The sequence below is a fragment of the Lissotriton vulgaris genome, chromosome 8 (genome assembly GCF_964263255.1).
Source record: "Lissotriton vulgaris chromosome 8, aLisVul1.2, whole genome shotgun sequence".
Lineage (NCBI taxonomy): Eukaryota > Metazoa > Chordata > Amphibia > Caudata > Salamandridae > Lissotriton > Lissotriton vulgaris.
Window position 1 is genome coordinate 359553908 of NC_141696.1, and position 14016 is coordinate 359567923.

General features: G+C 46.5%; 1 protein-coding gene across 4 annotated transcripts in view; it reads right to left on the minus strand.

Annotated features, from left to right (window-relative positions):
• The window catches only part of USP9X (ubiquitin specific peptidase 9 X-linked), a 1749911-nt gene that overhangs the window by 965378 nt on the left and 770517 nt on the right, over positions 1-14016 (minus strand). For all 4 annotated transcript variants that reach the window (XM_086934127.1, XM_086934125.1, XM_086934124.1 and 1 more), the window contains one exon: positions 1509-1720. In XM_086934127.1, the coding sequence (XP_086790253.1) occupies positions 1509-1720 (212 nt within the window). The remainder of the gene's footprint in view (positions 1-1508; positions 1721-14016) is intronic.

Consider the following 14016-nt stretch of genomic DNA (forward strand, 5'->3'; position numbering starts at 1 on the left):
TTATTAGAGTTTTGTTCAAGAACAGAATTCACATTTAGGATACTGCTGTTTAGATATTACTGTAGCAGTCATCTCAAATATCCATTTTAAACCATTGCAACAATAACAACACTCAATGCCCCATCCCACTCACTCCAACCAGCTTCCATATCAATGAAACCACAGTCCACATACAGTTCTATTACATTAAATATTGTATCAAATAGCCAATAATAAAACACCTCAGTAACACCAGAACGGGGTAAGTTAGATCAAACCATGACCTTGGCCCACCTGTTTTTGATCTACCAAGTCTGTGTCTTGTTTTCGTCTGTCAGATGTCTTCTGACAGTGGAGAGTTTTTGGATACCGAGGCAGTAGCCTCATTATTCCACATTCTTTTCGAGTTTTTTAGTTGCTGTTTATGTTGTCTTATTGATGTGTGACGCTCTGTCACAGTTGAGGTTGTATCACAAGGTCAGCGCTGTGATAGGCCCACCTTGATCTACCCATCCCACTGACTTGTTTTGTAAACTCAACCCTGGATCCAAAAAATCCTGCATCATTACTCCCCAGGCGAACAGCATATCCAGTAATTTGTCATCTTTCCTCGTTCTTCTCATATGTTCCATCTCTGCAGTTGCTCACTCCCTCAAATCTCCCTCCCACTTCTCCCTAGTGGGAGCTTTGCTACTAATCCAGTAAATCACTGTCTTTTTACTACTGTTAGTACCAGCATGATAAATCGTCGGCTAAGCTTACATTTCGGATCCCTGGGTGCTGTTTGCAGCACGTTTTTTTTTTTTTAAAGGATTTCTTTAAAGTGTGAAATGAGTTTTCATGTTCAATTTTGGAACTTTTGGAATTTTGCATTTCTCGTCATGCACAATTTCACACCATTTGTCTGACATTTTGAGTATTTATGCTAAAGGACATAGCGTGAACTTCGCAAACACCTTACAAAATGTGCTAGTATTAGCTAGACAGTCAAGTTTCGCATCCGAGTTACCCCAAAAAATAATTGACATTTTGAACCCTTACTCTTTAAGAAAACAAATGAATAAAGTTCAACACTACATGCAAGCAGACGGTTAACTTTTGTTTCATTTTGGTCCATTTTCCTATAATCTAATAAAACTAGGTTCCTTCAAAAAGCTTTTAGTGGGCAAAGCTTAAATGCATAGCAGTTGTCTCTTTTTACAGATTCAGCATCAAAGCTCTTCAAGCAAAGTGTATCTTCGTTTCAGAGTTTTTTAAATAATACAATATTTTTTTAATATAAAATATTTAACAATAAACATCACAATATTACAAGTTCTGAAGAGAAGGTTTGAGCATGCACAGAACCCCATTAAGGAAAAGCTAAATGAACCTGTGTAGTTTTAAACTGCAAAAAAACTGAAATGTTATTAAATTGACAAAACTGGTTACAACATGATGAACATTTAAAAAGGTAGAATTTCTACCATTAAAATATATTCAAATTTTGCAATCAATGTTTTTAACGTTATTAGTGGTTCTTCACAAACCTGGACATTGGCAGAATTGTTCGCTCTTCATGGTAGTCACTGTCACATTCTGTTATATACTCCCGCAAAACTGTCAATACACGAACCATTCTTATGGCTTCCTGTCTTGCACAATTAATACTGTCTTTGTCACCATCCAAAACACACAAAGTATCATAGGAGGCTTTCAAACGATCAAAGCATGACTGAATGAAGTCTTCATGAATTTCCACCTAAGACAAGGCAAGGTGGGAAAAGGTTAACAGCAGTAAATAAGAAACTATAAACTTAAGTATGGACAACACATCCTAATGTATCAGCCAATATTTCAACGCTGACAAACTATATTAGTAGTATAGACAAATTTTCAAGTGTGCATTTTATTTGTTTCAGACCTTATGTTCGAAAGTCTATATAAAGATAGCAAGTCTCCAAGCCCTTCTAGGTTTCATTTAGAATGTTAGATTAGATTAAACACCTGGTAGTCAATTGGTCAACATATTAATCTACAGAATATAACCATGATAGAATAAGTAAGCTGAGGGGTCCTGCAATAAAATATGTGGTTCATCAAAATCACAGTTCATTCATTACCATGATCAAAATGGCAGTAGTGGTAGGTTTTTATACTGAGGTAGAATGTACATGCATGACCTTGCCATACATTGTCATTTCCACTTACTATGTATCATCGGGCACCTCGCTTTTTAATGGAACAGCTACCAAATATTGGGATGGCACCTTAACTTGGCATACCAGCTGGGATTAAGAGTAGGACAATTTGAATAGAGTATCATAGTTACAAAAAGTGACTATGTATATCTCGAAACCCAAATAAAGGCAATCAAAATCAGACTTGAATAATGACAGGAGAACAGGAAAAAAATGGGAATTCCAATCCATTCAGGATGAAAACAAGAAGTACAGTTCCACCGTCGACCAAATAGGCATCTAGGAGAATCTCTATTTGACTTAGATGCCCCACCTTCAACAGAACCCAACTCGCTCCCTACATAATCTGTAATCACCCTTGGTGTAAATCTATCCCTTGTCATGAAACACCAGCAAACAGACAGAATGCCTTCAATTTTGTATAAATTCTCCAGGGCAACTTGTTATTGTTAGTTTAGATTTATAGCGCGCCCAATCACCTGCAGGCCTCTAAGCGCTTGGAAATCGATGTCATTACAATAACTTGGTTCACTCCTGAGAGAGATGCAGCTACAGGACTACACTGCAATCAAGGCTCTTCTAAACAGCAGGGTTTTCAGTGATTTCCTGAACCGTAGGAGATTCATCTCCCTGCGTAGCCCCTCAGGCAGCTTGTTCCATAATTGGGGGGCCAGAACAGAGAAGGCTCTCCCTCCCTTAGTCACTAATTTGTAGCGGGGGCAGACCAATAACTGAGAGTCTGATGATCTGAGTGTTCTCGTCGGGTTGTAAACTTCCAGGCGAGCTTTGATGTAGGCCGGCGCATGGCCGTAGATCGCCTTATGCGCTATACAGAGGCTCTTGAACTCAACCCTCTCCTTAACCGGGAGCCAATGAAGGTTTTGGAGAAGAGGGGAGGCCTTTGTTCGTCTGGGCACTCCGAAGATTAGCCGTGCGGCGTCGTTCATTACGACCTGGAGTCTGTTTGTCAACATTTTTGGGAGGCCAAGATACAGGGCATTCCCATAATCGATCCGTGAGATGACAGTTGCTGCTACAATTGAACGTATCATAGAATGAGAAAGGAAGGGAGCTAACTTTCTCAATTGTCCTTGACCTCATTCCTCAAGTATCAACGGGTGATACTTGTTCTCACAGTGGTTAATCTCCACAGGGGCTAATGCTAAACGCAGAGGCCTCTCCATTAAGACTTCGATCAACTCAAACAAGTTAAAAAACACCATCTCTTAGCGGTACAGACTCTCCATGGCTCCCAGTTGAACATTCTAAATTAAAGACTCTCTGCCCAATGTATAGTGTCTTAAAACTCCTGGGGGCATTACCTCCACCCAAACAGACAATGCTTAGTAGCTGGCAACCCAGAACAGACTCTTTAAATACTTGACAAGAGACAAACATTTTTTTCACATTACGACCTCTTTAGGTCTCTTTCCCAACACTCACCTATCATCACTAAAAAGTCTTAGGGAAATGTCTTTGAGGACTAATGAGACACCTTTTTTGAATACGCCTATTGTCAGCATACCTTCAATTGACATCTCCAGCTCCCAATGTCATAGTTTTGGTTAAAACGGAGAGATTAGCAAGGAAGACACAAAAGTGCAACTGACCTAGTGTTACGCAGTTGTTTTTTTCTTTTTCCATCAAACTGATGACTTTGCTAAAAAAAAAAAACACTTTCCAACTATAGGCAAATTGGCTCGCTTGGCCTGAACATCTCCAGAGAAGCAAGTAGCATGCAAGTAAGCATGCCTGCTCATTTCGACATCCCTCTATTAACTGATGCAGTTTTAATGTATCCTAATAGTTTTTAACACATTTCTAGGAGATTTAAAATGTTAGAAGCCATCTGTTAGAAGACAAGTTACATTTCATATGGGAGTAAACACTACAATACCAGAGCCATCTATCAAAGTGTGCAGGAGTACCTTTCCAACATACAAGTAATGCTGGCTGTCCAGATGCCTGATTGGCATGAAAGAAAAAGCATATCTACGATCTAGGAAAGAAGCTTGAATAGACTTCCAACACTCACTTGATGCTTGAAATAAACGAACAGTGTTTTCAGAGACGGATGTAACCAAAATAAAGCTGATTTTCCTGGGCAGGTCGGAGTTTTCTCACAGAAATTGTACGGTGTAAGAAAGTGGCTCTATATATACTGGACCCAAGTAAGGTACAGTGTGTATAGAGTCCCCAATCTCCAGCGGTATAACAGAGGTTAAAGTCAGATATGACCTTACTCTCTAAAGTGGTAGCTTGGTCGAGCAGTAAGGACAGTGTAAAGCATTTGTTGTACCCACTCAGTCAGCAAAAGGTTTCCCAAAATCAAGAACTGAACTCAAGGCCAATTGTTTTTATATCAAAATATATAGTCTATAAAGTGGTAGCAGTATGGCAGTATCAGAGGACAGTGTAAAGCATTTACTGTACCCACTCAGTCAGCAAAAGGTTTTACACACTCAAGAACTGAACTCTAGGCCAAAAGATATAGTTGTTTTATTTTAGAACCAACAGGTATCAAAATATAGTTTTCTCAATATGAGTTACTTTAGGTAGTTACTTTGCAGAAAGGTAATAGCTACAGTGGTTGCAATAGGCAACACAATTCTAAACACAATTTAACATGGAGTTCAATGGGTTTTTCTAAATAAATGCAGTTGATTACTTTAAGGATTACTTTTCTAACCAAAGGACTGGATCCTGGATTCAGTCCTGGGACCTAAGCTGTAAACAGTTAAGTAAAAGCGTTTCCCACACAGAGAGTAGGTGTAACGGCCCAAAAAGCAGGCGGTGTTGACAGACCGCAGCCCCAAACTCAGAGAGGAGAACGGTTTCTTCCCAAACTGATCATACCTTTTGGATTCCCGATCCGGAGGAGCGGTCGGGAATACAGTCTGGGACATAGAGGCCTGGATCACCAGGCTCTCAGGGGTGGGGTGCATGGACAGAAAGCTAGGGTCGCTCGGAGCTGGGCGGTGGCGTCGGGCCACGTTCCGATACACAGTAGAGGCTCCGAGGAGCTTGCCTGCGGTTTGAGCACCTCAGTGAGGTTAGTCCTCACGGCCGTCACAGGGAGCTCATGAGCCAAGCACTTGACCGCCCTGTTCAACACCACGCTGTAAGCAGCCCCCTCCTCAGAAGCCACGGAGGGAGGAGAGACAAACCCAGTGTCGGGTGAAGTGTCCAGACCACTGGCCTCCCTTAGCTCCTCTGCCCAGTCCTGACTCGACTGGCACTGCAGTGCCAGAGGGTCCTCAGACCCCTCCCAGTCCTCCTCGTCATCCATCTCCTGATAATCAGGCAAAAATGATGGAGCTGGGTCAAGGGTGAAGGCCTCACCCATCAGCGCCGTTTCTGCGAACTGAAACTGGGGTCGACGTTGTCCGGAGACGGCGCAGGGAGCGACACCCTTGGGGTCGGCGCCAGCGGAGGAGTCGTGAGGTCGACTGGCAACGGCCTGGATCCTGTGGCGTCGGGACCGGAGTCGTCGACGGCGCCGAAGCACCCGACGGTGTCAGGGCCGTCCGCCCTCTAGGGCCCCCAGTCGGACCCGCAGGGCCTGAAAGCACCTTAGCAGGTTCTGATGGAGGAAAGCGTGACCTCATGGCAGAGAGGAATGCGCTCACCTCCTCCGGTGTCGTGCAGCCCAAGGACCGGCGGGTATGGAGCTGGACGCGGCACCTGCAGCTCAGACGGAGCCGCATGGGCGGTGTCGTCCGGCCGCATCGCGCAAGCATGGGAGGGGGTGGGGGGGGGGGGGGGGGGGGGAAGAGGAGTTGGAAGCACAATGACGCCTCTTCAACTTTTTCGAATGCCTCCACTTACCCGAGGACTTGAGACCAACGAGTGGTGGTGGCTCGTCGAGCGGCAATTACTGTGGCTCCACGACCGGTCCCTCGACTTCCTCCTCAATTGAGACTTCGAGCGGAGCTCGAGCAGCTTATGGGACCGCTCCCATCTAGCCTTCGAGGTCCAGGCCTGTCAGTCGGGACACCACTTATCATGGTAGGCCATATGGCAATAAAGGCACTGACAGTGGGGGTCTGTTACCGACATTAAGCGGTGACAGTCCTCGCAAGGTAAAAACAGGCATCCCTAGCGGCAAAGAGAGTCGAGGGTCGACTCGAAAAGTGATCAAAAGAGATTAAAAACGTAGTCAAAAATTGACTGGAGTACTGCTCTTCCCTGATCTGCGCTTGCGGGCGCGGAAAAAAGAAGAACTGACGTCAACGCGCAAGGGTGGCATCTAAGTACTCCGACGACGTCATCTCGGCAATCACGACGCCGACGATGGATGCAGAGCCACAGGCGATGCATACAGACGCGCAGGGCAGGGGTACTGCTGATGAAAACTTTCCTGATCCAGTCTGACGCCTGGGGATATTCTAAGGTAAGGAATCTAACACTAACCTGTTTCTTTCAGATTTTATAATTTGTTCTCTTCCCCTTTTTAGGTTGCATATGTTCATATTTAGTTATGAGTAGCAAATATAGAACGCATATTTATTTAAATCTTGCACTAGTAGGTCACCCCCCTCTTCCTTGCTAAGCCTTTTTTGGCTATTTTCGGTAGTTGGTGTTTAGGCCTCTATAACCTTTTGTCCACATTAGCTATCCACTGCACATTCGAGTCCTTTTTTTCCAACCTTTTGAGGATTTAAAAGGCCTCCAGGGTGTGTGGATTCACCTAGAGTGGACTGAGATAATAGCCAAAATATAGCTATATTTTGCGTTTTTGAGAAAAATGTTCTCTGGATAACTTTTTGTTTATTTCATGAATGTGACATGAACAAACGGTTTGATGTGTTAAAGGCATTATCGTCCCAGCTTTTAGGAACATGCAGAGCAGAATTAAAAAAACGAATCTTTTATAAAGGTGCCATCTCGGCGAGCAGATGTCTGTTTCTTTTCACGACTTTTCACATCAGAAGAGCGGAGCCATGAAGAACACTGGCCACTGGTGAGGAAAACGAGGGCCCTGAAAGTGATAAGCTTTGTCACAGGAAATCCATTATCGGGTCAGTAAGAAATCTACACCTAGATATAGCCTCTACCAGATAATGCATTGCCGAAGGTAAGTAACTTGTTCCTCTGATAGAGGTTTCTAGCCGCAGATTCCTAGATACCCAAACAATACCATCCCAGTAGTGTGTCTGCGGACCAGTTTCAAACAAGCAAGTCCTGCAGGATCGAAAGAACAAAGTGCCTTTCCCTAAGCACCTCACTGTCCAGACAGTAATATTTGCTGAAAGTGTGCAGGGAAGCCCACGTTGCTGCCTGGCTGATGTCCAGGGCCAGAGCTCCGCAAGCTAAATCTGTGGTTGCAGTTTTAGCTCTGGTGGAAGGAGCTCACAAACCTTCTGGAGGTTCCTGCTTGGCCAATGCATAGCATATTTTAATGCAGAGCATGACCCATCTCGAGATGGCCCGCTTAAACCCTTTCTTTACACCAGCATACCCAACAAAGAGTTGGTCATACACCCGGAACTTGTGTGCAGTCATGGCAGAACAACAACACTGTTTTTGGACCCAGATTGTGGAGTCTCTCGTTTTCTTTAGAGGTATGTGGAGCAGCGTGAAAATTAGGCAGAGTAATGGATTGGTCTATTTGAAAGTAGTTAACTACTTTCGGTAGAAAGGAGGCCCTTGTGCATAGCATCAGTTTGTCAGAATAGACTCTAAAGTAAGGCGGCCTAGACGAGAAGGCCTGCAGCTCAGTTACTCTATGGGCAGATATAATCAACCCAAGGAAGGCAGTTTTAATAGTCAGAGGCCTGAGGGGACAATTATGAAGAGGCTCAAAAGGAGAACATATAACACCAGAATAAAGTCCCACTGAGGGATGATACATGGTGAAGGAGAGAAGAAATTTACAAGACCTTTAAGAAACCTATGTACAACAGGAGATGAGAGTGGGTTGGTCAAGCAGCCGCAGAAAGGCCAAAAAGAGAAGGCGGATATCCCATAAGAAAAGCAGAGCCCTGCTATGCAAGGGAAAAAATAAAAAGTAAAACCTCAGAAAGGGATCAATGTCTTTCTGAAAACCATGCCACAACTTTTTCCAACGGAAAGCGAATATAGTCTTAGTGGAGGGACAAGGCTGTCAAGATGAGGTTACAGACTGTGGGAGGAAGGTCGAAGGCTGTCAACTGACGCCGCTCAATTTCCATACAAGAAGGCAGAGACAGATTTCGGTGCAGCACCCTCCCCTGCTGCTGCTGCAACAGAAGATCCTCCCAAAGCGATAGCCTGCTCGGACGATCGATGACCAGGCTCAGTAGGTGGGGATACCAGCCTCTCCTTGACCAATCCAAAACCATAAGGATGACTTCGGCCCATCCTGATCTTCTTGTGAACTCTGGGCAGGAGCAGTATGGGCGGGAAGGCATATAGGAGGCCTGTGCTCCACTCGAGACGAAAAGCGGCTCCAAGCTAGTGTCGCCTTGGAAACTCCAATGCACAAAACGGATGACAGTGCGTCTTTTCGGAAGAGGCAGACCGATCTAGACCAAGGCTCTCCCACTGTTTTAAGGGACCTTGCGCCACCGGCAGTTGGAGACGCCACTTGTGATCCGTTAGAGATCGAAGCAGAGTTTGTCTTCTCAGGCATTTTGAGAGCCCACCAGGCGTTTAACCACCAGGGTTATGCCTTGTTGTTCAAGCCATGTCGAGAAACGCAGGACCGCTTGACAAAAGGACCACAACTCCACACCTCCCGGTTTGTTGCAGTACTATATGGAAGGGATGTTGTCCATGAACTCCGGCAATACCCTTCACGTGATAGAGGGTAGAAAGGTTTTCAATGCCAGTCAGATTGCATGGAGCTCCAGCAAGTTGATTTAGAGTCCAGATTTCGCCGGAGACCAGAGTCCTCTTATTGCCGACCCATCCCAGGAGTCGCTCATCTGTCACTACTATGAGATCTGGTTGGGGAAAGGAGAGGGGTCTGCCACTGACCCAATCGCAGTTTGTGAGCTATCACTACAGATATTTTGCAGTGCCCTCCGAGATCTGGACAGGGTCCAAAAGGTTTCCCTGATGCTGTGCCACTGTAGAGTCCGCATATGCCATCTGGCATGAGTTACCAGCAGGAGGTCATAAGTCCCAACAGCCTCACTGTCTGCCTCACCGAAATCCAGGATAGAGGATGAAAAATCTGTATCATATTCTGAAAATCCTGGACTGGCCGCTCAGGAGGATAAGCCCGAAATGCCACTGTGTCCAGAACAGCGCCATTGAAAGGGAGCATCTGCGAGGCAGTCAGGTGTGACTTGCGCATGTTGATAGTGAATCTCAGGGAATGCAAGAGATACGTCATAGTCTGGAGGTGGAGAGAACAGCCTCAGGGGAGCCAGCTTTCAACAGTCATCATCAAGATCGGTTAAGACTGGCACCTCTGATCCCCGGAGATTAGTTGCAACCACCGTCATCACCTTGACGAACACCAGAGGGGCAAAAGGGATCACGGTGAACTGAAAGCGCTCGTGGCCCACCATGAACTGCAGGTAATGCCGGGGGGACGGGAATGTTGAAACAGACATCCTTTAAGTCCAATGCTACCATTCAGTCTCCAGGGTCCAGGTAAGACAGGACATGAGCTAACATCAGCATTTAGAATTTCTCCTTCTTGAGGAAGTAGTTTAGGGCCTGCATGTGAGAAGTTGTCCTGATATATGATGCTCACTAGTTCTAGTGATCACCTTGTATCAGTCCAAACAACCCTTATGGTGATTGGTTGCAAGTCAACCTTATAGACCAGCTATCCTAATGGTAGCATGGACAAAGCAGTCTTAGGCTAAACTCTTTTGGCATGTGAAGCCAGCTGTATTACCACATATTACCCCTTGAATGTCAAATGAAAGGACACCACACAGGTTATGAAAATAAACAATATATTTATTACTAACAAAACACCTCTGAACTCTTTATGAGATCAGAGGGCTAAGCACATGACAAGACTCTTAAGAAAAATATGTTAAGTTGCACAAATTACAATGGTGCCCTAGGGGCAAGACAAACCATATACTAAGTAAATGGTATAAGGAAATCGATAGAAGGAATGGAGCTGTCCAGAGGCTGTAGGATCGCTGGGACTACACTACCCTAACCTTAGGTGAGGGACAGGAGGCCGACGGGACGCGTGTGCAGAGTGTGAACTCACACGCGAGATGCGCAACAAAGTCAATGGGCAGTACAAATTACGAAAAGGTAAGTAATAGACAGTTCCGACTTGTTAGGACTAACACGACTGGATACCTGGACACTAGGAGAGTCAATCTACCCTTGAGCACCGAAATGCTCTCGTTACCTCACCCACGGGCTGCGGGAGCATAGGTGTGAAAGTGCGTCGGGTTTCTGCGTGGAAGTCAATGGAGCCTTGAAGAAAAGATGCTGCAGGCGACCAGGAGGAAGATGTCCGGAGGGATCCAAGGGTGGATCGAGGAAGATGAAGACCTGAAAGCAGAGGGGACAATGTTAACAGTCACTAGCCAGTGACTGGAGTGGAACCAGGAAGGAACCAGATGCTGTTGTCGTGATCAGGTGAAGAGTGGAAGCTTGAATCTGCAGCCACGTGGACCAGGAGGTGTCTTCGAAGACCAGGATGGAGACACGAGCTGTCCCACGCAGGCTCTCACTGTCGGCGGTGTTGGTTCCGGATTTGGTGTCAACGGGCTTTGGCAAAGGCAACCCACGCGGTGAGTGGAAAAGGCGTCTGGTGCGGACCAGGAGGGTCCGGGGTGCTTCTCCTTTGCAGGGAAGCACGGGCCAGTCTGGAGCAACCAGACCAGCGGTGTAGATGTCGTGGATCGTCGTCTAGGAGGTCACTAGCCAGCCAGCAAGTGACCAGACAACGCGTCGAGCAGCAATCAAGCAAAAGGGCCCCACGCCGATCTCGTGGATGCTGGAGGAATGATCTTCTGTGCAGGAGCTGCTCGGGGCTGGGGCTTCTCAATCCCCAAAGCACTTTCTCGAGGATGCCTCTGAAGTCGTGCTGGAAGCGAAGTGCAGTTCCTTTCAGATGGCCGCGTCTAGTCGTACCCACGGATCTCAGCTGTGCTGCAGATGTAGGTAGAGGTCTGAAAGTCCGGATCTCGTTGGGCTCTGAAGTCTGGTTCCGGCAGGAAGGACGACAAAGTGAACCGCTAGGACGCTTGATGGTGCCTGCTGCTGCAGGGTGGTCACTCCTTGGCCACAAGGGAGATTTCTTCAGTCTTCTGTGGAGCAGAACGTCGAAGTCCAGAGTTTCTTCTTGTAGATTCAATTCAGGATAATTAATTTGGAATGGGACCAGCTCCTATCTTTATTCTCCTAAAGGGGGCTGTACTGTGACTAGGTCCCTCCCTATCCTTTGTCCGGTTTCGCGCCAGAGCTGGGGCTGGAGTGCCCGAGCAACTGGTTTGAGCCGGTGTATGCACAGGGACCCTTGTGTGCCCCAGGCATGTCTCATTCCTTTCAGGCCTGTCCTACCCAATACACAAAATCCTGTCTGGGGTGGTGCTAGCACCTCCCAAGGCAGGTAACCCTTTGTCCAGGCCTCCCTCGCTGGAAGTAATCCCAGCAGCAGGAGGTCAGACTTGTGTCTGTGGTGGCAGCATCCATTTTGTGATGCTGAGGCTCGAGTTAACTTTAACCGGGGTTCACAGTTACATACGTGTCGTGTCCCTCTAAAAGGGTGGAATGCTACCCCCGTCGCCAGTACTGAAGGGGGTAGTATTCCAGTTCGTATGACACCTTACTCGACATGTTTTGATAATGCTATGCCAAAGTTAGCAATAACTGCGAGGATTATAATGCACTTAAGAGTATATGGTATAGCGTTATCATGGAAACAGCTAAAGGACTTGGTTCCGAAAGCTGCAGACAGGCTCAGCTCATGCCAGAGCACTATCTCACATAATTCCAAGCACTCTGCCTCCAGGATTGTTAAGGCCTGCCATAGGAGTGACTTATAGGAATATATGTGTCCATTTTAGGTTTAGATATAGGTATACTATATATATAAAAAAAAGGGTAATTACACCACCTTGCCCCAGCTGATTGATCAGCCAGTTGTGTCAGATTTGGATGGCCAAGGGTGGGATAATACATGCTGCAGCCCTTGGTAGGCCTTGGGTTCACTTATGCCCTGGCTACCTATGGTACACTGTACAAGGACTTACAAGAGTGACCCAATACCAATTGGTAAATGCACCTAAAGTACATGGATGTCAATTTAGAGAGAGAACAGCTAGGCTGTGGGTCTGATTAGCAGGCCCACAGCCAGGGAAAGTCATAAACCAGTGAAGCAAAAAGCAAAAAATCTGGGGTGACCATAGGATTGCAGACCCTACTCTCCTATATATGACTCAAGTTCTTTCACCTAATCATACCCAGTTTGTTAGCAATCTGAAATTTGGCCCACAATCAGAGGTCTAAGACCACATATCTCTGTGGCAGTGGTCAATTAGAGTTTACCCTCTCTGCTGCAGAGAGATACCAGTGCTGGGTGTGTAGCAAAACTTTCTACCTGGCCACTGCAATGGACCTGCAGACACCAAGGCCAGTTAGTGAGGGTGGCAGTACTCTCTGTGATGCAAATTCAGTGCTTAACACAAACACCCCACTGTAACGATGATGAGAGCTCACCCAAAGGTTACAGGTGTGTGTCAGGGGACTAGGCTAGTCAAAGGTCATAGATGCCACCACCACACATCTCAGTTCTTGGAGGCACAACACTTCAAAGACCACAAGACTGTTGTGCTTCTCTTGGTCAGTGCAGTGCATCAAGTTTAACCCTTTCGCTGCAGCGGCTTTTCCGCCACAGTGCTAAGGGGCAGGGGGGCCACGCAGCGGTCCGACGCTGGTGACGGAACCACTCCGTCATGCCCCTCGGGTGAGCTGTGCTTGTGACGGAACGGTTCCGTTACGGCCCCGCCCGCTCAATAGAACGCGCCGCGCAGGGGCAAAATCAACGCCGCGCAGGCGCGGCGAGCCGGCCGTGACGGAACCGTTCCGTCACCAGCACAGCCCACCCGAGGGGCGTGACGGAACGGTTCCGTCACCAGCGTGGGAGGGGTTAAAGGTGGGAGGCATAGAGTCTGTGGACGACTTCTGCAACATCCTACCTGGTTGGCAGAGAGCAAAGGCAGCAGCCACACTTACAATCTTAGGCGCAGCATGTCAGACTTAAATGGGGGAATGTAGGGAATGAATTTGGACAAAATAACAGAGTTAAAATATTGTGTTGGCAAAATACTGTGTCAAGTATTTCAGGGCAAAAATAGGATGGTACGTTTCTATGGGTAAGCAAAGTTTTACAATACTCAACTCCACATATATGCACAGTGACAATATATACATTTTCAATAATACGTAGATGTAGAGTTAGGAATAGTAAGTCTATACTTTTTTATTTTTTTTAATTTTTTTAAGAGTTTTATATAGCGAACTAGACCCGAGAAATTGGGTATCAGACCGCTTTACATGAGCACCAGTTTAGTTACAAATGGACACATTCATTTTTAGGTCTCACCTGGGGACCGCAGCGCGAAGCGCTGTCGCCAGCGAGATCTATTGTCACTGACTTGCCTCTCATGGGAGACAGGAGATGGGCACGCTCAGGACGGTCTGGAAATGTGAACACGCGCATTCACCATGTACAGTCAAGCGATATGCACATCTCCTGTCCCCCTTACGTCTTTTTAATGCGGGGTGAAACAGTGGCACACAGGGTGTCATGATTCGGCAATGAATAGGCTGAGCGGGTCCGTAGTACGGAGCGAGCAGCCAAAGAACTACAAGTCCCGGCATGCCTTGGGCTGCGTTCCGTTTCCGATGTCGGAAACGCGACGCGGAAATAAATGTTTTACCGGAT